The 26,214-nt window shown below is 38.2% G+C and overlaps 1 protein-coding gene across 9 annotated transcripts in view; it reads left to right on the top strand.

Annotated features, from left to right (window-relative positions):
- The window catches only part of LOC145991146 (uncharacterized), a 150,591-nt gene that overhangs the window by 79,077 nt on the left and 45,300 nt on the right, over positions 1-26,214 (top strand). For 7 of the 9 annotated variants that reach the window (XM_083126951.1, XM_083126943.1, XM_083126945.1 and 4 more), the window contains exon 2: positions 4,116-4,542. In XM_083126951.1, the coding sequence (XP_082983077.1) occupies positions 4,116-4,542 (427 nt within the window). Of the gene's footprint in view, positions 1-4,115; positions 4,543-14,723; positions 16,197-26,214 lie in introns of those variants that run through there. The other 2 variants (XM_083126949.1, XM_083126950.1) reach the window with 2 other exon arrangements.

The following is a 26,214-nucleotide window of genomic DNA, read 5'->3' as shown; positions in this document are numbered from 1 at the left end:
CAGCTTCGAAACCTAAGGAAATGATTAGATGTCTGTCTGAAGTTAGTGACAATGGTTCTTTAATTTTCCGTCGCTCTTTCAGCCGGCGCGGGAACCACCTTTATGGCAGTGATCGTCTGTTGCCGCGTTTACCTACGAAGGAACTCGTGGCCAAACAACGAATTAGGTCTACCGCTTGGGCAAGAAGCGGCAACATCACAAAGCCCTCTTCTCCGAAGCAGCCAGCCGGGAAACAGAATTTTGTCAAAATAACCCTTCTGCTCTGTGAATGAACACCGGTTCTAACAGCGTTTCTATACTTAATTGGACATTATCCATTGTTTTTCTTTTTGATTGACTATATATTCTATCTATATATTTCGAGACATATCAAGACATCACCTCTTCTCTCATCTTCAGGCGATCAATTTTTGCTATGTCTGTAGTGTGATTGGAACAATGACAGTCCGTGATTTTTTCCAAATCCGGTCCGCTAAGCAACCAGTCTTAGATGCCCATTCGAAATCGACAGCTATAGAGCAAAATATGTTTGAAGTGAAGAGTCTTATTGAATGAAACATAGCTCGACTCACCCTCACATTTGAATTTTTTTAGATAACTTGCTTGCACTTCGTATAGAAAGCACCACGGGACTGAAAATTCACACTATTTGTCATGGCAAATAGACCTTATTCCAGCTTCGCTGAAAGTTCGATGTAGTTGTCAGTCATTAAGTTCAACGCTCTCTGCGCGTGTGTTGTGATGGGTTACCGTGTTCCAATTTTGTTTTAATTCCATTTCATGCTCAAAAAGGCTACCCGAAGTGGGACCTACAGTTGAAAGTGGGATCCGAACCACTAGGCAGTTGTGTCTCCACCAGGAATCGAACCTGGGACTCCGTGATTATAGGGGGTTAACGCGTTCATGGCTTTACAGTTTCGTGAATTCAAGGAAGCCAAGGTGAGAAAAATGTGAAGAAATATCTTCTACACGGAGCTAACTGTGTGTATGTATGTAAAACTTTCTAGCACATCCATTTTCCTCCCTTCATTTTATCATCATTACGTTGAATTTTGCACCAGTGATTTTTCACTACGTTCTAGGTGACGTCATTTTGAGTCGTAAAGTATTGTCTGTAATTCAGTTTTAGTATAGTTTGTAGCCTCTCACCAAAAAAATTTTAAGGTGGGAGAAGGGAGGGGGGAAAATAGTGCGAGTTCAATTGAGAATACGAAAATAGAGCGGAATGATTATATTGCTACAATATCTTCAGGAAAGTAAAGCGTAAAATTGAATTCTGCCTCTGAGTGAGTCCATGATATTGTTTATGTTTGAAGGTAATATATTAAACATGACTATCAGCATAACCGAACGCATATAACGAGATGATTTATTAGTGTTACCAGACTAAAGGTGTGGAGTGCGGCCTGTTGCCTCGTTCATTACGGAATTCCACATGTAAAAATTGATCAGCTCTTATTGCTAGTAACCATTATAGGCTTAGACCAAATTCTGGCGTTTATATTTCAATTCACTTCCTCAACAAATCCTTTCTCGATTGACTAGATTTTAAGCGGAGCGTCATTCAGTTGTTTGTGAGTGTTCTTTTTGCAGAAGCAACAGCAGCTCGCTCGCACCCACAGTGCCCCGCCCACTCGACGAGACGCGTGGTCTGTGCAGTGCAGAACAATGACAGTGTTGCCTCTCTATTCGATCTTTGTATTCTCTTTTGCCTGCCACTACAGACAATTCTTCCCATACAACAAATGGAAAAGCAATCAGGCAACTGTTAAATGGCTCTTTTCTAGATTTTCTATTAACACTTTCCACGGCCAAGATATGTTAACTTGGTTCTGTTTCGTATTCCCACAATTTAGCTTCGTGCAGTAGGGCTTTATATTGCAAGCTAAAAAAAAAAAACGTAGGCAGGTATTTTAACATTTTAATTTTCATCCGTTTCATGATTGTGTGAAAGAATATGGTGGAAAAATACACTACTTGAGACAATATCACTAATAATAATTGGCCGCCGCTGTGCCCGAGCGTGGTAAGCCGTCGGCTTTTGATCTCACTGCCGAAATTCCCGGGTTCGAGTCCCGGCCTGGGTATGATTGTTTATGAGTGTTCCTTCATGAATTTTATCATACACTAATCCTCATCGTTGCGACTAGCCAAAAGTGAAGTAAAAAAAGAGAAATATATTAGTAATAATAAAAATATGAATCTAGCTCCCCATGGTTCCTTTATGACTGTCCTTTTATCAATTCCATCGAGTCATCATTCATCCTCATTGTTGCGATTAGCCAATAAATGGTAGAGAAGCTGCGAAAAATAAGATGTAAAATAATAACAGAATTTTCTCCACAGAAGGAAAAATAAATGCTCCAGAAAACATGCAATACAGGAAAAGAGTGTCCTGTAATGTGAGTCTGTAAACCAAATGTAAATCACGAATGAAGCAGTTACGTGAAGGTGTCGTCTTCTACGAAGCAATACAGGCTTGGATGGCGTAGTGGTAGCGTCGTCGCCTTGTAATCAAGGGGTCCCGGTAGAGGCACAAAGTGGTTCGGATCCCACTTTAAACTGTAGGTCCAGTCCCGATTAGTCATACTGTTCATTGTGGACTTAAAACACCAAATCAACAGCCAACCAACCAATACGGGGTTGGAAACACTACGGTTATAGGTTTGGAAACACTGCTCCTCTCGGGAACTACTCTACCAGGCGAAACTAGACGATATAAAATTCCGGGTTGCATAACCGTAAGGGAGGCGTTTCTTTCGAATTCCTCTGTACAGTAATCATTGGGTTCCTATCTATATGCCAAGTGTCAAATAAAAGTAAATAATAATACAATGCTAAAAATTCACACAATAGTTTCCAAAATGATTACATAACAATAGAGCAGTGTGGGTGGGTTCAAAGTAACCACATTATTACTACTTAATTTATTAGATTTTTCTTTTTCATTAATGATTTTGTTGGTCCCACACCATGACCGTGCTGTCTAAGATGTTGGGCTTTGGGCTTGTACTACGGGACACATTTTCGAGTCTCCGGGGGAAAGCGGAACAACTTTTCTCCTGAGATTTTGACCAGTATATGGTAACGGTGACCACCCACCATCATGAGGAAATTCGGGAGGTACGAATGAGTAGCGTAACCCTGTTCATGGAAACGTACAACACTGACTGGGGGTTCATTGTGCTGACCACACGTCACTCCGTAACTGGTTGGATGATCTAGCTCTTCCTGAGGCATGAGGGAGTGAGGTCAGCAGTTGGTACATAGGCCTTTGTCCTCAAGGGTTGTTGCATCATGGGTTAATGCTGTTGAATGCACATTAGATTTCTTCGTGTGTAAAAAGTCTACTGTACTACAAAGTGAAATGAAACCAAATTAAATAAAATGAGACATAACAAAGGATGGTGTCTCAGAAACATAGTTTAGTTTGCGTAAATATTTTCCATCCTGCTATGAAATCAGAAGGTACAATTACATTCAAGTAGATATAACAGCCATATCAAACCATGAACATTGTGCATCATTCTACATTCATCATTAACACCACAGTGAATGTGCTCTTTTTGCAAACGCAATTACACGCACTAGTGGTGTTGCACTCGCTGACATGTAATCACAAATAATGTATTAATGTTTCAGCAACAATATTTTATTTTCTTATTTTATACACCACTGAACATTTAGCTAAACATCTGTATAGATTGCTTTATATTTATATAATAAATACCTTTGTTTTGTTCAAGAATGCATGCACAGGTGGCATGGAGCCGCATGCAAAAAAAAAACAAAAAAAACTTGAAATTTTTACTGTATCACAGGTCGAGTCAACTTGATGTAAGCAGTTGGACATGGCGTTTGTGCAAAATAATTCCTACAAGGACTCGTCCATCATAAATTCACAATTATTTGTGTCCGCAGGTACACTGCAGTGTTAATATTAAATTGTTCTTCATGCTGCAATGACATAAAACACTGAAGCATAAGCATGCACCTTACTTAAAATCATCTGTTTCATCACCAGTTCGCATCTTCTCTTTCAAAAGCAAGTGAATGTATATTTTCTAATTGAGTTTCAGCACAATATGATGTTCATGTGTAAAATGTCTTTGCAGATTTCACGTGCCTCATCTCAACAACACAGATGGAGTTTGATGAGCAACTGACTCTAGAGCCTGACTTCATCAGTTGCTCGGTCAAAAGTGAACCTCAAGATGTTCCTTATCAAGAAGAGTCAATCGAAAGCACTTGGGAGCCATCACCACCAGTTATTAAATCCGAACCAAAGGAGGAAGAAGTGAAAGACGAAGAGCCAGAGGAGATTCGTGGCAGTTCCTTCCATGTATACTTGCCCTCTGTTACTGAGAAAAGTGAATTTTTAGAGGAGGATAGTAAACATTTGGATGCAAGTGATAATATTGCACAGTTTTGCACCGTTGAATTGAAAAATAATGAGGGTGTCAGTGTTAAAGTGGAGCCTGAAGATGTGAAGAAGAGTGAACTGACAGTTGAAGATGAAGGCCCAGCTTCAGACACAGAAAGGTGAGTGTATGAAGTATTTTCAAATGAATGATACTGAGTGTCACAATACTATGACAAAATACACCAGCTTGAATACAGTGGAACCTCGATTTTTTTTATTTTCAGGGGACGAAGATATAAGAAATTAAAATGTGGGAAAATGCAAAATTGAGGAAAATTTTAAAACATTTTGCTATGTGGGATCCATCAAGCTTGAATTTATAATGTGGGGGAAAGTGAAATGTGGGAACTTAATATCAGGTTTTCACTGTAATTAGTTCTATTCTAGACTGCTTCTTATGTTCATGTTTGGGGAATAAAAGATGCAGTTGATAGTAATTAGATGTAAGCGAGTTACTAAATCTTTCTACGAAACTTACTTGTAGAGGTTCTATTAATTTTCGGTGGTCTCTGCCACTCTTGAACTTAGTTGCTTCACTGCTGGACTGGCTTCGGTTCTCATCGTTTCCCTGTGTGTTGCTATGAGCGCTAGTGTAGCCAGTTCATCTGCTGCATGCACTGGGTTTAAGTTGTTGCAGTTCTTACATATGGGTAAATGCATAGGTGGATCTAGAATTTTTTTTCCTAGGAGGGGCACAGCATGTCCTGTATGTATATATGTGTGCGTGCACATGGTAAAGATCATCCTGCACAGGATTTCGCCATATATCGCCATAACTGTCACAGAGTGTAGAGAACATAAAGACGAAGAACTTTTCTTAATGACGTTTTTGCTCGTAGTGCTACAGAAGCAATCTAGGGCCTCGGTTTTGATGATATTTCATCAGGAGCAGTACTTGGTATGTCATTCTGATGGATATAGAAAGCCCTAGTCAAACCTAGATAGCCAAGCCTAGAGTGTATTTCCAATTATCAACCTAAACTAGGATTCCTAGAGGACTTTTGCAGGGGGAGCCAAACTTGACACATGCATCCAAATCATAATGTCATTCCAAAATTAAAATATTACATAACTTTTATTGGTGTATAACAGTCTGTCTCACCCAGTATGGGCCAGTCAGTTTTAGCACATATGCCAGTTTTATATGTGTGTCAGTTTGGCAACATTTGTTAATTACCCCCTTTTCATCAATTATAATTTTCATTCATTACATTTATTACATATTGTTGATCCTTTCTGCATCTTTCCCAGCATTTTTACTGACAAATATTCATTACACAAAACTTTGTTCCACTTTGAACTATTTTTATCTTTCATGCTGTAATTAGTTTTCTTTTTGTCTTGTATCAACCAAGCTAATTAACTGGTTTGGAACAATGTTTCAAGTGTACATGCCTTTTCTGTATCAACCATGCCAAATTATAAGTTCTCTACATTTAATTGTCTGGATTGATTTCAACCAAATCTAATGCCAGATTCATTCTCTAATGTATCCCTCTGCCATGAAAATTTTAGCTAAGAAGACCCAATTTTATCTGTATTCCCCATGTCCAAAACATTGGTGACCCAGATCATCTTGGTCCCCTAACCATCCCCAACCATGTAGCCTATTTTAAAGTTTTTTATTACCAAATTATATCTTGAGTGATGCTCTGAAATTGCTCTGAGCCCTTTCTTCCCCTTTTTTCTTCATCTCTAAAATTATAGTTTAGACAGCAATTTCGAGCTACCTCAACAAATGAGAAATTGTTTCTTCATCCACCATCGTGATATACAGGGTGGCCACAAAGTGGGCGTACCCCTGGGTTTTCGTCAAAAAATATGTTGATTTGCAATCGTTCGACCATGATGAAACACAAGAAACTTGATTTAAAGTGCAAGCCGTACCGTCCTTGTCACATTAATGAACTCTCTGATGCTGATAGGACGTGATGCCGGAATATCTCTGCAAAACATCTGCCAGCACATGGTGCAGAATTCACCTGTGCTACGATCATGATGGTCTCCATACCCATGTCCTGGACAAGTGACCTATCAGGTACGTGATCACATTGCTATAAGAACAACAACCACAGTAGTATCGGAAACATAGGGGGGGGGGGGGGTATGCCCACTTTGTGACCTCCCTGTACTTTAAGTGATTTCACTGAAATGTAAAAGCTACATTGGATGTATTATTTTCATGTAGTTTACGGTTATTACAAGCATGAGAAAACAGTTTTTCTTTGTGACGTTTCAGGAGAACACACGCTCCTTTCATCAGACATTTATTTTCATTTTGACTAAAGGTACAGTTATAACAATGGTTAGTAATTTCATAAACAAAAATAATCCGTTATATAATGGATGTTGTCAATGTTACATTGTTGTAATATAGCAACTTAACTGTGAAAAAAGCAGTCTGTTTTATTTTTATTTCAGATTTTTTTAAATTTTTTTTTTTAATTATGAATCCCAAATATCATCAGGTAATATTTGGGATTCATAATTTTAAAAAAAAAATTTAAAAAAATCTGAAATAAAAATAAAACAGACTGCTTTTTTCACAGTTAAGTTGCTATATTACAACAATGTAACATTGACAACATCCATTATATAACGGATTATTTTTGTTTAAAAAATTACTAACCATTGTTATAACTGTATCTTTAGTCAAAATGAAAATAAATGTCTGATGAAAGGAGCGTGTGTTCTCCTGAAACGTCACAAAGAAAAACTGTTTTCTCATGCTTGTAATAACCGTAAACTACAGGAAAATGATTCTATAATGCAAGCAATGCGTACATACAAGAAAAACTATTACATTGGATGTACCATGTTGCTACATGAATTTCAGCTTAAAGCCCTTAAATTGTTGTAAGTGTCATAATCACAATATTGGTAACTTACCCTCCCCCATCCTCAACAATGCACTATGCTACACAGTTTTTCTTGGAAACTTCAAACTCAAGTGATGCCCTCATATTGCTGAGACTTATGTTTCTTAATTTACATAATTTAAAGCTTTCACATGATAAGAAAAATCTATCTTTGTCCATCTTGAAACATGGTGGCTAGAGTACTGCAGCAAGAGACTTTTGCTTGAGCACTCAATAGTTGCACAGATGATTCTTGATAGCTTATGGTATTGAGAGCGACACCACAAATGAATAACGCTCGTTAAGTAAAGCAAGCAGCATGCATTCGAAGCCCGGTAGTACACATACAACAGTCATTTTTCTGTGGAATTGGCCCTGAAATAATGGATGTGTGAAATGAAAGAAGCAGTGAAATTGAAACTAAAGTGACACCATCTTCATAGTAACATGCAATTCAGTCTATGTTACCAATACACTGATATGTGAAAATAATCGTGTGCTGAAACTACCAAGGCGGATATTTTACATATGTGATTATTGTCAGATTGAAGTATTTGATTGTATACACTCGAGCATAGCGTGCTCAAGGGTTCAAAGCTTGAACGATTACGAGCGAATGAAAGTGGTCCCTTGCAGTACTCTAGGGGTGGCCATTCTGAATACCAATGAGAGACTAATCCTCAAAGTTGTAAAGTTGTAACTCGAAAGTTTGTTACCTTCCTTAGAATATATGCATGTAATATTATGTATGTATATTATAATATGGACTAAGGACTACAATTTAAGTACCTGTGTGGAAATGTGCATATCCACTAAAATTCATTTATAACAAAATTACATCATAGAAAAATGACCCCTGCATGTGTCTGTGCTTCCAATCCAAGACAAAAATGGAACTTCCAAACTCATGAGATTTAGTGGTGCACTCGGGTAATTCAATGTCGTCAAATCAACCAAGGAAAAATAAATTTTGGAATTTGATGTCATGGATTCGACTAATTTTTGGTATATAGGTTTCTTATCATCTGAAATATAGAATTTTTTTTATTTTTCATGTTCCCGGTTTTTGAGTTATTGAATTTTGAAAATTGACAAAATTACCCAAAACTGTTCACCGCTGAAACTTTAAATAAAATTTGCAAGAGACCTGTTCCAACTACAGGGCTGGGCATGGTCTTGTTTTAAAGATTCTGAAGAGGGCTTTCATTTGATATACAACATGCTTCGTTTTTAGAGAAAATGAAATTTTGAAAGTCTTTTTAAAATTTCAAAAAAACGAAATTTTCAAAAAAATTTCACATTGGTACAGACGGGATCAAATGAAATGTACTTCCGTTCTCCTACCAACTCAGAAGCGAGTTGGAAACTCTTCATTGCTCCTGTATAGATAAGAAAGTGGAGGAGGGCAGTAGCAGACAAGGCCATCACGCAAACTTGTTTCCGGCAAGCTTTCTGTTGGAGTCTTGGCAGTTTGTGGAAGGATTTTGTTCCTACCACCCCCTTCTCCGCCTCCCTCTCTCTCTCCTTGTGTTTGTGTGTGTGCGTGCGTGCACGACACCTGTTTCATTTTAAGTTTGACTTATTTGTATTGCATTGACTAATTGCTGGCCCGTCTGGGAATGAACCAGGTTGGCAATGGAGACATAATGAAGGATCAAAAATACAAAAACTCGTGGCATAAGTAGTTAGTAGTAGTAAAGGTAAAGTAAAGTTCGTCGTGCGTATAGAACCGTGCCATGAAGGAACATTTAGGGGATGTGGCAGTAGGGAGCCGTATATTCTCGAATCCGGCCATTTTGGAGGTCATATGATCAGCACCATGCTCCAGCCATCTTTACTCCCCAGGAATGTAGTAGAAACGATTTTGATTTGATTCTTTATTATTTTTTTTCGCTTTTTGTGCCACTTTTGGCTAATTTGCGAAGATGGGAATGAGGGATGATATGATGAAATTGATGAATGGACACTCAGAAACATCCAAGCCCAGGCCAGGATTCGAACCTGGGATCCCTAGCGTCGTAGCGCGATATGCTAACCACTCCGCCATAGGAGCCGGCTAGTAGAAACGAGAAAATAAAAAAATAAAAAACATTCTAAGTATGTGACAGTATTTTTTGGATATTGTCTTGGAAGTATCTGTTAACATCCTAACCCGCAATTTTCTTTAAGGATACAACTAGTTGAAGGCCGCGAGTGTTCCTGAGAAGTAATCAGCATATCACATAGATTAATGCGCAATAGTTTATCTCGGGTTTTTCTAAAAGAAGAAGGAAGGATATACAAATCAATTCTACGAATGCTTACGTCATTGTGACCATGGAGTGCATTTTGCACACTAACGAGGATCTGGCGTCTAGACATAAGGACCGTATAATGGTCTGTGGGGTTTGGACTGTGTCCTATCCATCTACGTTTGTAGTTGTCTTTTACAAATTTCATCTTAACACACCTTTCATCCTTATCTTTGTGATTACCCAAAAGTGGAAGAAAAGTGAAATAAATAAATCAATCTGTTATTGTGTCCCTGCGTTTTTCAATTTTCTTCATGACCGAAAATTAATGTTTCACTGATGTAATGCATCATTATAATCATGTGAAGTATTTTCAGTCATCATCGTGTGCTTAATCATTCCTTAAATCATAGACTCTAACGCTGTTGTCCTTAGCGTAATTGATCTTATTGTGTGGAAGTTTTGATGTTGGCAAAAGAATGGTTAAGAATAAATCTCAATTGATTGTTCGAAATTTAAAATATAATAACTCCGACGTGACGAATATTAACTGTTCTTAGATCGATGTCAAAGAACGATTTCTCCTAATTAAAAGGATTCCGGCCTCCGTGGTAGAGTGGTTAGCACAGCTTGCTTAATCAATGCTTGCCTTGGCATTGTGTTCATTCGGTGTTCACTGTGAATGTCCCTTCATTAATTTCATCATTTCATCGACCATCCTCATCGTCGCGATTAGCGACACAAGAAGCGAATTAAAATAAAGCAAATCAATCAATCAATAGAGCATAGGGTCTCCAGTTTCATAGAGCAGTATGCAAAGCACTCGGTCATGGAGGCCCTCAAAATTTAAATAATAATTGCAACAGAAAACCTGATATTAGAGTATTTTAAGAGTGTAGGCATATTAACAATTCACGTCAACCAACAACACTTTCACCTGTATTGTGTGATATATGGTTCTGCCCTAACACTTCATTGATTAATATGCTTTTATTTTACTTAGCTTTTTGTGCTACTTTTGGCTTATTTGCGAAGATAGGAAAGAGTGATGATATGATGAAATTGATAAATGGACACTCACGAACATCCATGCCCAGGTCGGGATTCGAACCCGGAACACCTGGTCCTGAGATTTCGGCCTGTGTATGGAAACGCTGGCCATTCACAGTCGTGAGGAAATTGGGGAGCTAAAAATGAGTAGCGTGACTCGGTAACGGAAACCTACAACGACTGAAGGCTTGTCTTGCTGACCACACGTCACCCCATAATTCCCACCTCAGCAGGTGGATGTGAGGCCGGCAGTCGGTAGGTAGGACCTGGCCCTCACGGAGAGAGAGAGAGAAAGACAGAGAGAGAGAGAGAGAGAGGCAGAGGCAGGCGGGGAGGGGGGGGCGGTAGGCACACAAAATCCTTCCACAAACTGCCAAGACTCCAACAGAAAGTTTCCCGGAAACAAGTTTACGTGATGGCCTTGTCTGCTATTGTCCACTTTCTTATCTATACAGGAGCAATGAAGAGTTTCCAACTCGATTCTGAGTTGGTAGGAAAAGGGAAGTACATTTCATTTGATTCCGTCTGTACACATCTACTGCAGGTTCAGTCAAAATTTCAAGGTGGTATCTCTTTGGTATCATATGAAAAGTGAATTCCTTTCAAGACCATGCGATGATTTAAGTTAACATATTTTTCATACCTAACCACATTATAAATACAGAAGCATACATACCAAGAAACTGCTTAGTGATACAGAAAGTCTGATTGTGATAAAATGTATGATGCTTGTGTCATCTCCTTTTGCTTCAGCTGGTATGTTCTACCGGTAGCTGTTACAGGGTCTACTTTGCAAAGGACTGCGTTGGGTGTCTTGGGATTTTAAGAACATCTGGTCACCTTGGATAACTAAATGACTGTGCTGGACCACAAGGATGCAAGAAAGACACCTGCACTTCATGTTCTACATCACCTTTCGAAACCTGTGATGTGTTCAGAGGGTACATTTTCAACATCTGCATTAACTTTAACACAATTTACCAAAGTTTCTTCAGATGCAGAAAACACTTTAGTCTCTACTTTTTCTGTGTTTACTGGTATGAATGCATGAAGAAACCTCTGAGTCCCTGTTACAGGTACAGCTTCACCAAACCGTGTCTTTTAAAAGACTTTCTTCTTCCAAATATTCATCATTTGTCACATAAATCAAAGTTATTGATGGAATGTTCTCCTTTCCCCACTCAAATAGCTGGAGTGGTGTCATGATTTGGTTTGAAAAAGGATTCTGGAGACAAGCTTTGGCTGCCAGCCTCTTTACTGTCCCTCCAACACCGTCGCACACTCCCTTACCATGTGCCAGGGTATGAAGGATACGTCATTCCGGGAACCGGGAGTGGACCTATTACATTGTGGACCCTGTAACAGCCACCGGTAGAACATACCAGGTGAAGCAAGAAGAGATGACACAAGCATCCTACATATTATCAAAGAAAGACTTTCTGTATCACTAAGCAGTTTCTCGGAGAAATGTCAAGAATACCCACAAGGCAACATTTTTTCTGTAGGTGTGTAAGGCAGACTTCATAGCTTTAACACTCAACAGGAAAGTAAAGCTGATTTTGTAACTGACACACTTATATTTGTTTCATATGTTTTGAAATTAAATATTCGTTCTAATTCTCTACTCATTTCATTCTTCAACTCAGAAACCGACAAACATTTATTAAAGTGTAAAAACGTCATGAGTACAGCTGTCTGTATTGTTTGTGAAGTTTACTTACTGATCATACTTATTGGCACCAAACTTGCATGTGCATTGTTAGATTGTGTGAAGTTAATGTAAATCCTAGCAAGCTACAGATTGAGTAAGGTATTTATTGATGAGTAGTTTTGCCAGTGACAGCTTTCAGATACATGTACTGCAAATAAAATTGAGAGTATACGAACGTAGAATTATTTCGTGGTATCGGTTCAAGATGGATAAGTGGCTTATTAAAGAAATCCGACTGGTTAGAAGGCAAACATTGGAATGGGAAAGTGAGGCTACCTGCGGTGATGATAGTGATCATAGAAGTGTCGCTGAGGCTACGTTTCAAGTCAACCACACATCAAGAAACTGTGTCAGGCTATATAGGCAATCCTTCTCACTAAAAACTTGAAGGATTTACAATACAAACTTCAAAATTGTTCTTTATTTTTTTTTTCAATTACTCTGGAAATTTTTTTTAAAAATTGTTTTTTTTTATTTACTTCTTAGCATGTGTTTCACATTTTTTGAGAATTCTGATTTAAGCTTGTTTTACTTTTTGTCCAGAAGGCAATTTCAGTTTGTCTTTCTTTTGTATGTGTGTGATCATTATATTGTTGTAGAGATAATTAAAAATACAAGTGCTGCCACCTGTGGATTCTCAGATACACCCTTGTTTTCTGTTAGGGTTCCAACTTCCTTAGGCTTTCTGGATCCCTCCAGGCTTACAAGGCAGTGGGGGCAAACACTTTTATGGCGGTGTTTATTCACTATGACACAAGGCTGTCGGTGGATATCTGTGGTATATGCTGAGTATGTCCATGCCATTGGATACCCTCTGCACCCTGATAGCTTTGCTGCTTCGGTCTGGTACTGCTTATTTGGGTTTCCCCTTATTTGCAGCTCCCCCTCATATCTGAGGGAGGTTTCACTATCCACCACCTGTGACCTGTCCAATAGCTGAGGCTCGCACTCACATCTTTAACCCTTCGTGGGTCGCGTGAGAAAAATTACACAGATGGTCATGCATGGTGCCAGAGACTGGGTTTTTAGAATATGCTAAATTAATGGTCTAAATTGCTGAATCTTTGATTTTTACTATTAATTCTTTTCTTTGAACAATTGATATTCTACAAAACCATAAAAATTGAAATTCTATGAACTTATAAAAAGGCACTCTTCATTAGTTGGGCACGGAACAGCAGACCGGATTTTCAGTAAGAACTAGGTAAGCCTATAGTCACTCATGGACTCAGACAGCTAGGGGTTTCAACAAACCCTCCCTAGCGGCTCGAAGATTTTACAAACACTGAAAATAAAATATTGGTGTAAAAGAGGAATATTAGAAACTCAGCTAGACAGAAAGAGGATGTTCACAAACCAATCATTGATAAATAACGACGTTAAAACCACACACCTGAAACTAGAGACTGTGCGTGACCAACACAAGGTTAAATAATTAGATATCTGTTTCACATATCTGAGGAAGTTATATAGTGAAACAAATTCAGTGCACATGAATGTTTTTCAATATTGGATCAAGTCTTGAATGATATTGATGACCTGAGTCTTGTCTTGATTTTCCAGAGATCTGTCACAAATGATCTATTCTCATTCTCATCTCCATTACTAAAATCCAATGTTGGTCGCATTTTAATTTTTACAATCCTGTTTTTTGTTACCGTTCCTAGTCACCACCACGTGTTCCAGGTTTCACTCCTATCCTGGTCATGGATGTTTCTTTGTGACTGTCATTAATTTTCAGCCCTTGAAATGGAAAATATTAGGAGGGGGGGATGTTTACTTGTTAACATGGTTGAAATGAGAAAGGTGAATTGATGCTTTATTTAAGTTTTCCTGCTTCTGGGGGAGGGGATTGCATTCTCCTGCACCCCACTTCGAACACTGATTATTGTGATTCATATAGACCCTAGTGTTCTAAATATATTGTACTTTTCAAATTTGTGAAAATAATATTTTGACAAATAAATGTAATTCCAGGAAGTGCATATCTAACAATTGCTCATATGACAATAACATCTTGCCTGTGAGAACCAGTATTACTCTGTCAGTCCATTGGAGAAGTAGTCGCAAAATATGCAGTTTTCTATTAGCAAAAAACATATATACAAGGGTAAAGTAATTAACTGGATAATGTAAATACCACACATTTTTATTCAACTCCTCTCCTTATCTGAAAATGAGGTTAAAAATATTATTAATAAAATATTAAAAATTTCTTCTACTTAAAGCATCTTTCCTTTGGGAAATATAGGAGATTATTTATAAGTATACCTCAATATATGAAATTACTTTGTCTTGCACAGGTAGACATTTTATTTGGAATTCATCATTGATTCTTCTTTATTGTGTGATAGTTGCTATTTGGTAATGCGCATTGAGAAAACATTAGAATGTAATTTAGAGCTGAGTGAGGTATTCATGCACTTTTAATGAGGTATATCTCATTCCAGGTTATCACTGGATTACACAGAAGCTAATTTAGAACTTTCAAGTAGAAGAGTATTTAGAAAGTCTTCAAACTCTGAGGATTGTGCTACTTTCAGTGACAGCAGCAATGTGTTTGATAACGAATGTGAACATGCGATTAATACTCAAACTAATACTAAAGGAAAGTCCTACATTTGTTCAACGTGTAACAAAACATTTACTCGGAAGAAAGCTCTTAGAAGACATTCAATAGTCGATCATGGAGAGAAGACCTATGCATGTTTAACGTGTAACAAATCATTTGGACGCAAGGAAGTTGTTACAAGACATTCAAGACTTCACAGTGGAGAGAAACCCTTTGTGTGTCAAACATGCAACAGGTCATTTGCAGAATTGAGGTATCTTAAAAGTCATTTGAAAATTCATAGTGTTGAAAATCCTTTTAAGTGTTCAATGTGTAACAAATCATTTTCTCAGAAAGCTTATCTTAGGAAACATTTAAGGACTCATTCTGGAGAGAAACCCCACGTGTGTTCAACGTGTAAGAAATCATTTGCTGATAAGGTTGTTCTTACAAGACATTTAAGAATTCATACTGGAGAGAAGCCATTTGTGTGTTCCACGTGTAACAAATCTTTTGCACGAAGGGAAGTTCTTAGAAGGCACTCAATAATTCATAGAGAAGTGAAACACTTTCTGTGTCCAACATAAACCATGTCATTTTGAGATTTGTCATATCTCAGAAAACATTGAAAGTTCACACTGTTGAAGATCCTTCTGTACGTTCAACATGTAACAAATCATTTGTATGCAAGGAGATCTTATAAAACATTCAGGATTTCATAATGTTCAATGTGTAAGAAATCATTTGCATGGAAAACAACATTTTAAGAATGCATGCTGGACAGAAAGTTACATGTGTGTTCAGTGCAAAACAAATCATTTGAATGCAAGGAAGTTCACACAAGACATTTACGTGGAGAGGAACGTTTTTATGTCCCACATGCAACAGATCATGTAGAAATACGTGGTATCTTAAGAACATCCAAAAGTTTGGAGTTTCATTGAGCCTTTTGTGCGTTCAGTGTGTAACAATCAGTTGCACTGAAATAACTTCTTAGAAGACATTGAAGAATTCAACACCGAAAGAAGCTGTTTTTGTTCAGTACATATATTTCTTCAAAGACATGTGTAGAAATGATAATGTGGCAGCATAGCTTTTCAGCATCAGTTTAAAGTAGCCAACATTATGAGAGACCACTCTACCAGAAGACAAATGCTGGAAGAAAAGATTGTCATTGCACAAAAATTATTTAAAAAAACTACAAACCATCATGATAGTAAAGAAAAAATTCAAAGGCATAATGTGAGAATATTTAGAATTCTATTTCTTGCAATTATTTATTTACCTGGAGAAAAGCCAGTTACATCTGAATGCAGAGAGGCATATTTACAGGGAGGTTATTTCAGTCGTTCACCGCCAGAGTGACGGCCGTTCGGCGGGCTCTTCATGTAACAGGTCCCGGCAAATTGCGTTCAGGAAGTCCGTAACAGAAACCGCTTGTTTTGTAATGTTTCCACTTTTCACAATTACAGTTACAATTACAATTGAAATAAGCACGTACCTTGTCGCAAGGATGCTGGAAAAGGTGTCCTCCCAAATACAAATATTTTGGCACCTTATTTCTGACATCTAATCTTAGATTAGACATCGCTACGTTATCCTCAGTTGACAGAAATGGAAGACAGCATCCCGGCGCATAAAGCAAACCGAAAGCGTAAAATGATATTTAAAAGTAATAATAATGATGATCACTAACCTCCTGTGTTATAAGAGATGTTGAAAATGACCTCCTTTAACAGCAATACAACACGTTTCTTAGGTTCAAGAGATCCTGTCTCTCGTAATTGCCTGACCACTTTTCTGCAAGAATTCGTTTTCACGTAATTATCGTACATAAAAACTCTCTGTTCAAGACTATATTTGTTTAACGACATAAGTAACGAATGAATAACAATTAACACACAATAAAGCACTGGCCATGAGTAGCACATTACAATAACACAGTACAAGCAACACGCGTACTGTTGAACGCAAACAGAATTGAACATGAACGAACACTGACGTCTGGTAGCCGACAGTGTTGCTAACCATTTTTCAGCAATGTCCCTACAGACGTAGTCAAAATGTCCCTACAACTGACCAAATGTCCCTACGCCAAGTAAAGTAACTAAAAAAACAACACCTCATTAGCATGCAAAACAGAAGATAAAATATACACATTTACTTACCAAATCTTTCTGCTCGGTGCTTCCACAATTAATGAAGGAGCGAATTTACAATACATGACCCCTCCCCGATTTTTGTAATATTTTGCATACTCACTAATTGAGGCCTCCTAATCACGAATTTCAAGTTAAGATTTGGGGGGTCACGTGTAGAAATTGCAAAATAAGTGAAATTGAGTGGTCCGCGATCGGCACGATTGCTTATTATTTACCGGAAGATTTTGTGTTTCCAATACTTAAAAAACGAAATATACATTCCTGATATTACTACGACCCCAAATTTTAACTATGTTTGCCTATCCTAACCTAACCTAACCGTACCTGAATGGTTCGTGGGGCTATCCGTCAATGGTTTGTTGGGCTACCCGTGCATGTTTTTTTCGAGCCCAAATTTTAACTATGTTTGCCTAACCTAACTTAACCTAAACTTACCGAGAATGGTCAGTGGGGCTATTCCTGAATGGTTTTGCGGTAATTGTGATTACGAACCGATAAAAAATATTATTTTCGTAGCACTTTAATGGGAAACGTTCATCATCGAAGACGCTATTTTCGTATCCTGCAATTTTATGATTGATGTACTGTTGCCAAATTTACCTGTAATCAAATCAGTTCTTCTACATCGTGATTGTCGCTGTCACATGTAAGCACGTTCTTTGGGCAATATACTGAAATCCATAAGTTTATTAATTAGCCCACAGTCATCCTCCTGCACACTCCACCTAACAATCTGTACAACATTAACAACTTTTTTACTGTTCTCTTCCGCCATTCTTACACGATCCATTCTCTCCAAGTATGAAATCAACAGTGTGGCAACGCTGTAGACAGCGTAACTAATTTTAATTTGTTCATATCAACAAATATGGCTACCATACTTGTATACGGAGAATCATTGCGAGAATTGAAAAGCTTATTTTACAACTTCTGCACGTTAATGAACATTTTTTCCCCCTCACCCCAACATGTTAACTTGAGATAAATAATCACGAATAATTATTTCGTGAGTATAAGACGTAGCATAGAAATTACAGAAGGGTCCGGTATTGTAAATTCTTGCCTTAATGAATAATAGGGGTGTGCTGGACAGAATTTTTTGGGTCGGGACGGGATCGGGACGGTAATTTTTTTAAATCCCGACATTCGGGACTGAAAAATTTGCAATTTCCCGACCAAGTCGGAAAATTTTCTGGACGGGAAATGTTCGAAATTTCCCGAAGCACTGGAAATCTCGAATTTTACAAGTCATTTTCACTTTAAGTGATCGTTTTTGCATTTCTAGAATAAAAACTTACAACTTTCGATAAGTTCCAGAAACTTACAAGGCAGAAAACGTCGAGAATTAACGACTTTTTAAAGTAAAGAATCCAGCACACCCCTAATGAATAACGTTGAGTCGTTTACTGTTGATTATGTTATTTGAAGTCATACATGCTGCTGCTGTGAAGAGATGGATGTTGGTTGGTGATGCTGTATTTCCTGCATTCTTTAACAATTTTGGTCCCATTTTATTTCCCTTTTTTGTTTTTGTATCACTTAACATTGAAAATATTCTTTCCGTTTCCGCGTTAGAATGCGGCAATGTTAGCACTATTTTCGCGAGAGTGGAAATGTTTTCAAAAACGAACTTGCCTTGAAAGTTTTTGGTAACCGATAACATGTTCCAAAATTCTGATGGAGATTTGTTAGTTAGTTCTTTTTTCTCCTCCTCGCTAAAGTATCCAGATAAACTAATTCATAAAATGTAATTTACCAAGATTGAAAAAAGTACCTACGTTTTCCCTCATTTGGCAAAATCTGTCCCTACGTTCCTACGCGGGCGAAATTTAGTGAAAAGTCCCTATGCGTAGGGACATGTCCCTACGGTTGGCATCACTGCCGACACGTGCAGTATGAAGCGCCCTCTCGTGGCTGACAACTCACCCAACCCCCGATAAGCTGCAGGCGCTGTCGCGACAACTGAGAATAAAGTAGCGATGACTAATCTAAGATTAGATGTCAGAAATAAGGTGCCAGAAATATTTGTAATTGCGAGGGCACCTTTTCCTGCAATCCTTGCGACAAGTTACGTGCTTATTTCAATTGTAATTGTAACTGTAATTGTGAAAAGTGGAAACATTACAAAACAAGCGGTTTCTGTTACGGACTTCCTGAACGCAATTTGCCGGGACCTGTTGCATGAAGAGCCCGCCGAACGGCCGTCACTCTGGCGGTGAATGACTGAAATAACCTCCCTGTACAAATAATTTATGAAATTGAAATTTTAATACTCTGCAAAAAATTGAGGAATTCCCAAAATTAAATGCTTTCCCCAGTCTGGGGCTAAGATGTGATCAGAACACGTGGCGGTGCCTTATGCCATAAGGGGACTTTCAATTGCCTTTCTGGACAATGTTAGTCATGTTCCTTTTTTTACAGAAACTATTAGGCATATGAGGATGAAATTTTAACATTAAAGTATCTTGAGTATTCGTTATGTTTATATAATGCAGATGAACAATTCAAAATCAGTATTCATAATAAAACCAACTCTATCAAATATAATGAAATATAAGGCTATGTCCACAAGTAATGTCAGCCCAATTCCTTTCATTAAATAAATATATTGTTTCAATTTCTCCATGTTTTCTAATGCGCATTACTTCAAAAAATATAATATTGTCTTGGTTTCTTGATAGTTAGTACCATGTGTTGTATATAATTTTAAGTGGTAGAGTTCTAACTTTCAGATGCTATCAACAATCTGACAATTGATATCTTTTTTATATTTGTAACCATTGTAACTCCATTATGCCAGTTAATACAGTGTTTTTGTTTTTTGTGATTTCCATATTTACGTTACACAACTTCATGTGACAGTCTTTCATAAAGGAGCAATTATTTTGCAGTAAAACCATTACAATAACAGAATAGTTACTTTTTTTACTTACAGCATATTCCAATAAAAAGAGAGATATAAAAATTAATTATAACATGGCTGTAATGGTGTTTTAGCAATAAAAACGTTCAGGACCATATTGAACATTTTTTCATGAAAGTTGTGCGAATTACTTACAAGTTTAATATATATATATATATATATTATTAACTTACGTTTTGCGAGTACCAAGGTAACTCCTGCGACGTTTCGGGATGCTTCTGCTCCCTTCTTCAGGCTGCTCACGTTTAGGTTATGTATAAATCATAACCACGTCAAACTCTCCATAGGTATAGGATTGGTAAAAGGTGTGTGGTTAAAAGCAATAAAAATGGTTAAAGATAGGAGGAGAAATAAAGTAAAAACTTTCAAATGGGGATGATAAGTCAATATATGAGGGAAACATACGGCACGATCAATAAGTTGAACTCCATTTTGGAGCTTATCGTCCTGCTAAAGGGGCTGGTATGGGATAGATTTGAAGAAAGACACCAGAAATACGTTGAAACCGCAAAGAATAACCAAAGAATGAGAATACAGAATAAGTTAAAGAAGCATAAAGGGAAATTAGAAGGCTATAGGAAGGTAGGGATGAAAGAGCAGGAGGAAACAGAAAACGTGGAGAAAACCGATGGTTGCATGATGAATCTAACGGAGAAGGAACTCCCCAAAGAAATTAGGATAATTATGGGGAAAGGAAAAAATATGCTATAGGGGAAAGAAAGATTGAAAAGGAAGAATTTATTATACCGGTGGAAGGGATAATATCAGTAATTGATGACTGGGAAGATAAGAAAGAGGTTAGATGCAAGATCCATGACGTCATAGAAAACCAGATTAGAAAAGAGAATAACAAGGGAGGAAAAAGTGGGGGAGAGAACGTTAACAAGGAGAAGAGACATAAAGATGTCATAAAAAAGTTGAATAAGGTTAAAAAATGGGCAAATGACAGTAACTTGCATATTATACGATCTGATAAAGAAAATAAGATTGTCATAATTGATGTATATGTACAAAAAGCATTTAATTCTGTGTAAAAATGGGTGACGTACAATTATGAAACCGATTTAAAAAATAAAATAAAAAAAAGGTAAAGTGTCCCCCTGTGCTTAGCACAATGCCATGAAGGCATGTGGGGGTAACGCCCCACACTTTCTTGATCCGGTCGTGAGTGGGGGTGATGTGATCAGCACCATGCCCCTGACCGCCTTTACCCCCAAGGGTTTCCCCCAGGTACCCATGTTATTCGACACTGGGTGGGCGCTGGGGCCGCATCCAACGTTAGAAATGAACCCGGGACCTTGAGCATGGTAGTCAGACGCGTTACCGAATGAGCCACCGCGGCCACAACAACAATTTCAAGATTGTAGATTCGAATCCAATAAAAAGAGTAAGACGAGAAATTAAGAAAGGCATAGAAACCAGTATAATAATATCAAGAGCGGAAAAGAAAAAGTTAAATGAGGGGTGTAAAAAGGGGGGAAATCCAAACCGCTTTTGGATTTCCAAAAACTCATAAAGAAGGATTCCCCTTCGACCTATCATTCCAATGTATAGCCACCCAGGTTATGGGCTTGCCAAAATCCTAGTTAAAAGAATTAAAAGAGTGTGGGGGAAAAAACTGAATTTAGTATTAAGAACTCCATGGACGTCAAAGAAGAGATCGAAACACTTGAAGTTAATAACTCCGATCGCATTGTGAGCTTTGACGTCATAAATTTATACCCCAGTGCCCCTAGAGAAAAAGCAGCTGACAGATTACAAAGATGGTTAATTAGTAAAGGAATAGATGTCGTCGAGGCATGGGAGTATGTTAGATGGTTTAATCTGTGTACAGGGTTTAACTATTTTTGGGGAAATGGGAGGATATGCATTCAAAAAGAAGGGCTAGCAATGGGGAACCCAGTCTCAGAAATTGTCTCTAGTATATTTATGCATTTTATTGAAAATACAGCACTTAGCCTCATAAACAGGGAAATTAAGTTCTACGGCAGATACATAGACGATATCCTTGTTATTGGGGAGGAGGAGGAGGTAGAGAAACTATTCGAAACCCTAGGAGAACAAGAGGAAAGGTTAAAATTCACTAAAGAAGAGATGGGTGACCATAAGATTAGTTTCTTAGACCTGGCAATTCAACTAGAGGGAAAGAAAATTTACACATGGGTTCATCATAAGGCATTATCGGGAGATCTATATATCAACAAAGAATCGGCCCACGCTAACAGGGCAAAGAATAACGTATTCTAAAACTTTTTCCTGCGGGCTCACAGATTATGTAATAACCAAGCTGATTTACGTAAAGAAACTGAATGGATAATGAGAATTGGAAAGAGGAACGGATACAGAGAGGAATAGCTAAAGGGGAATTTAAGTAAAGCTAAGGTCACACATGGGAAAGAATTGGAAAGGAATAAACCGAAGAAAGACTGAAAAGGAAAAGAAGTACAAGTTAGAGATGAAGAGGGGGGGATTTAAATATATAGGAATTCCGTACTTACCCGGAATATCGGAGAAAATCGACAGACTTTCGAGGGTATGGCGTAAGGTGTGGAATGCGAGCTCCAAAAACTTTAGAAAAGCATGTCACGGGATATAAGAAAGATAGAAAAGAGGAAGAAATAAACGAGGGAGGGATGAAGGGTGTGTATGGAATAGTTTGCCAATGCGGCAAGGAATATGTGGGCCAAACAGGAAGGAGTATGAATGTTCGGTGGGGAGAGCACAACAGGGATATAAGGGAGGGGGGGTCCCCAAGGCGGGGCCAAACAGGAAGGAGTGTGAATGTTCGGTGGGGTGAGCACAACAGGGATATAAGGGAGGGGAGTTCCCAAGACAGGGCTCTCCAAACATTTCCTTGATGAAGGCCATGTAATCGCCAAACGGAAAGTGCTTAGGGAAGTGGAAAAACCTATAAAAAGGAATGTATATGAAGGGTCGTATATATGTAAGGGAAGAGAGAATAAATTAAACAGGGATGACGGGAATATCGATGAGATGTGGGGGAAGATGTTCAAGAAATGGGATGGGAATGAATACTTAAATATAGGATTTAACGTAACCTCGGAAGTAGCATGCAAAGCTCAAATGGAAGAGGAATTCACACTGGACTTGAAGTGAACTGGAATGGAGGAGGGGGGGGGGACAGAGAGGAAAGAGAGAGGAAGTGCCCGACCTTGCACTCTAGGAGGAAACATTGGAGTATTGCAGCACACACGGACCGTGGGTATTCACAGTTTTAAAGTTTTAGCATTTTAAGGAGCAGTTTCTAATGGGGAAAACGGCATGGTAGATTGACGTGCACCTGTAATGGGTTTTAGATTTTTATTGTTTTTAACCACACACTTTTTACCAATCCTATATCCTATACCTATGGAGAGTTCGACATGGTTATTATTTATACATAATTTAAACATGAACATTTTTGTAAACTTTTCTTTTAAACATATTTAAGACGGCCCTTCAAAAATTTACAATAATCTGAATTAAGAAACATAGAACTATTAACCCTGCTTTAGGTGTATCTTTTCTGTAACATGCATAGGGACATGATGTACATTGTTAATTATACTACACATGCATGCTGAATGTTCTTTGTCTTTCTTCTAAGATTGACTGCAATTTCTAAATAATGTAATATCATGAAGTTAATGTCAGTTGCATGCTTGGGAGACAATTTCTCCCCCTCCTCCTTGTGCCTAAATACGTAACAACCAAAGCAGTGAAATGTTCACTTTCAGTCACATGATCACTTTCATGTTCACTTTCGTCACCAACACATACCTACGTGTCCTCCCACTTCTTCACAAAGCCACTTGTGTATAACATCTGAGTCTACTGTGTGCTCTGTCTTTCTTGATTTTATATTTTTCCTACTATTCAGTCCCCTAAGCATGTTACTGACATTAACTTTATAATATTATGTGGCTTGGAAGTGTAACAATAACACAGCACAGCTTAGAACAAAGATAAAGAAGAATGTTCAGCTACAGAAAATTGTCCATGTGCAGTGTAGGTCACAATGTTGCAATCTCGCAGTGAATATGAATGGGGACACTGTTACCCCACATGTCCAAAAGAATACAAAACTTTTGTACTTACGTGTAGTGAGTATCTATTATTTCAAACGATGTTTCAGGAACAACTGTTCCCTTCCTCAGGTTCTATTTCTCGGCTACCAGAAATATGTCATAGCCTCGTCAAATCATTTCAGGAAATGGTACGGCTTAGGTGAATTTGGAATTTTTTTCTAAAACCTTTACTACCCCCACTGTAAAAACTTCTCCGTCTAAAAACAGTCAGCACGGGGAAGTGAAACAAGCGGGCATCTTTTTAACGTTTTAATTGTAAATAGGGTTTTTAGACGAAGAAGTTTTTACATACAGTGATGGTTTTTAACAAACAAGGGAACATGGGGGTAGTAAAGATTTTAGATAATTTTTCCTAATTATGCCTTCACCTAAGTCATACCATTTCCTTTTTCCTGACGTTTGAAATGATTTGACGAGGCTATGACATATTTCTGGTAGCCGAGAAATACAACCTGAGGAAGGGAACAGTTGTTCCCAAAAAGTCATTTGAAATAATAGATACGCACTACACATAAGTAGTTTTGTATTTTTGATTAATTTATTGAGAATACGAATTAATCTGTATAAAAGTGAGTAAGTCGCACACATCATCAGTTAAGAATGCCCAAAGGAAGGTTTAGAATTATATTTACACACCACTGACAGTTGCTAAAATATATAAATTTTCATATTGTATTATTACCCACTTGGAACTTTGGTGGTCCACTGTAAGATGAATCGTCAAAACGAATCTTTGTCCATCTACTCGAGAAAAGCATATTCTTATAATTACTATTTTTTTAAAAAAAGGTAAAGTGCTCCCCTGTGCTTAGCACCATGCCATGAAGGTGTATAAGGGGTGTGGGGGTAATGCCCCACACTTTCTTGATCTGGTCGTGAGTGGGGGTGATGTGATCAGCAACATTCCCCTCACCTCCTTTACCCCCCAGGGTTTCCCCCAGGTACCCATGTCATTCGATGCTGGGTGTGCACCGGAGCTGCTTCGTACGTTAGAAAAGTTCCCGGATTTGAACCGGCCAGGCATCGAACCTGGGACCTTTAGCATGGTAGTCAGCTGCGTTACCGACTGAGCCACCGCGGCAACTCATAATTACTATTTACTGTTATTAAACCACTATTGTTATCATCACATTATGAAATGCACAGCGCTCCTTATTAATTTGGTTTTCTTGTGGATGTGATTTTAATTGCTTGTGGAATTTTCTTGTTATGTATAATTGTAAACAGTGGCAGAGCTTATGAGGGCATGGTGGGCAGTTGCCCCCTTACTTTGTCAGTTTTTTTCCACACACTATGGGCTCTTAATGCCAAACCTTGTGTACCAAAAAGAAAAATGAAAGTAAACTGTTCTTGCCCCTCCAGTTTTGACAACCAATTGGAGCTACTGAATGTAAATAAACCTTTTGTGTTGAAGAAGGTTTAATTATAAGTCAAGGCTGTGCTCGAGAGAGGGATAAGTGCAGGCCAAATTGTGAAGGAGGAATCACTGTAGGATTTATGAACGGTGCTTCTACATTTTTTTTTATTCCATACCGAATTTTAAACAAATTTATTCACCTGCTCGCTTTTATTTTTTGTCTGATGCAGAATGACGAGAGTTCTCAAGATATTTGAAGGAGATTCTTGTTCTTTGGTTGGTGGATTCAAGACACAAGCCTTTTCCTTAATTCTTCTGCACCACGTGTGATCAGTTGTGATAAAAAGAAGGTAAAGTGCTCCCCTGTGCTTAGCACCATGCCATCAAGGCGTATAGGGGGTGTGGGAGTAATGCCCCACACTTTCTTGATCCGGTCATGAGTGGGGGTGATGTGATCAGCATCATGCCCCTGACTGCCTTTACCCCCCAGGGTTTCCCCCAGGTACCCATGTCATTCGACGCTGGGTGGGCGCTGGGGCTTAGAAAAGTTCCCGGATTTGAACCGGCTGGGGATCGAACCCGGGACCTTGATCATGATAGTCAGACGCATTACCGATAGAAGGAAGTATTTTTTGTAACTATTAGTTCTAAAATATTCTTGTCAATGTTGTTTTGCATGACACCTTATCAGAATTTATGAAATGTGTTATTTCTATTCTCTGCGGCAGTTCATGTGTCATGTCAGAAAAGTTACATTGATGGGCACTGAACAGCAGACCGGATTTTCAGTAAACAGTAGGTACACCTATGGTCATGTATGAACTCAATACAGCAAGGGGCTTCAACAAACCCTACCTAGC

Source organism: Lepisma saccharinum, chromosome 8 (genome assembly GCF_977018435.1).
Source record: "Lepisma saccharinum chromosome 8, izLepSacc3.1, whole genome shotgun sequence".
NCBI lineage: Eukaryota > Metazoa > Arthropoda > Insecta > Zygentoma > Lepismatidae > Lepisma > Lepisma saccharinum.
This window is presented reverse-complemented; position numbering and strand designations above follow the sequence as displayed.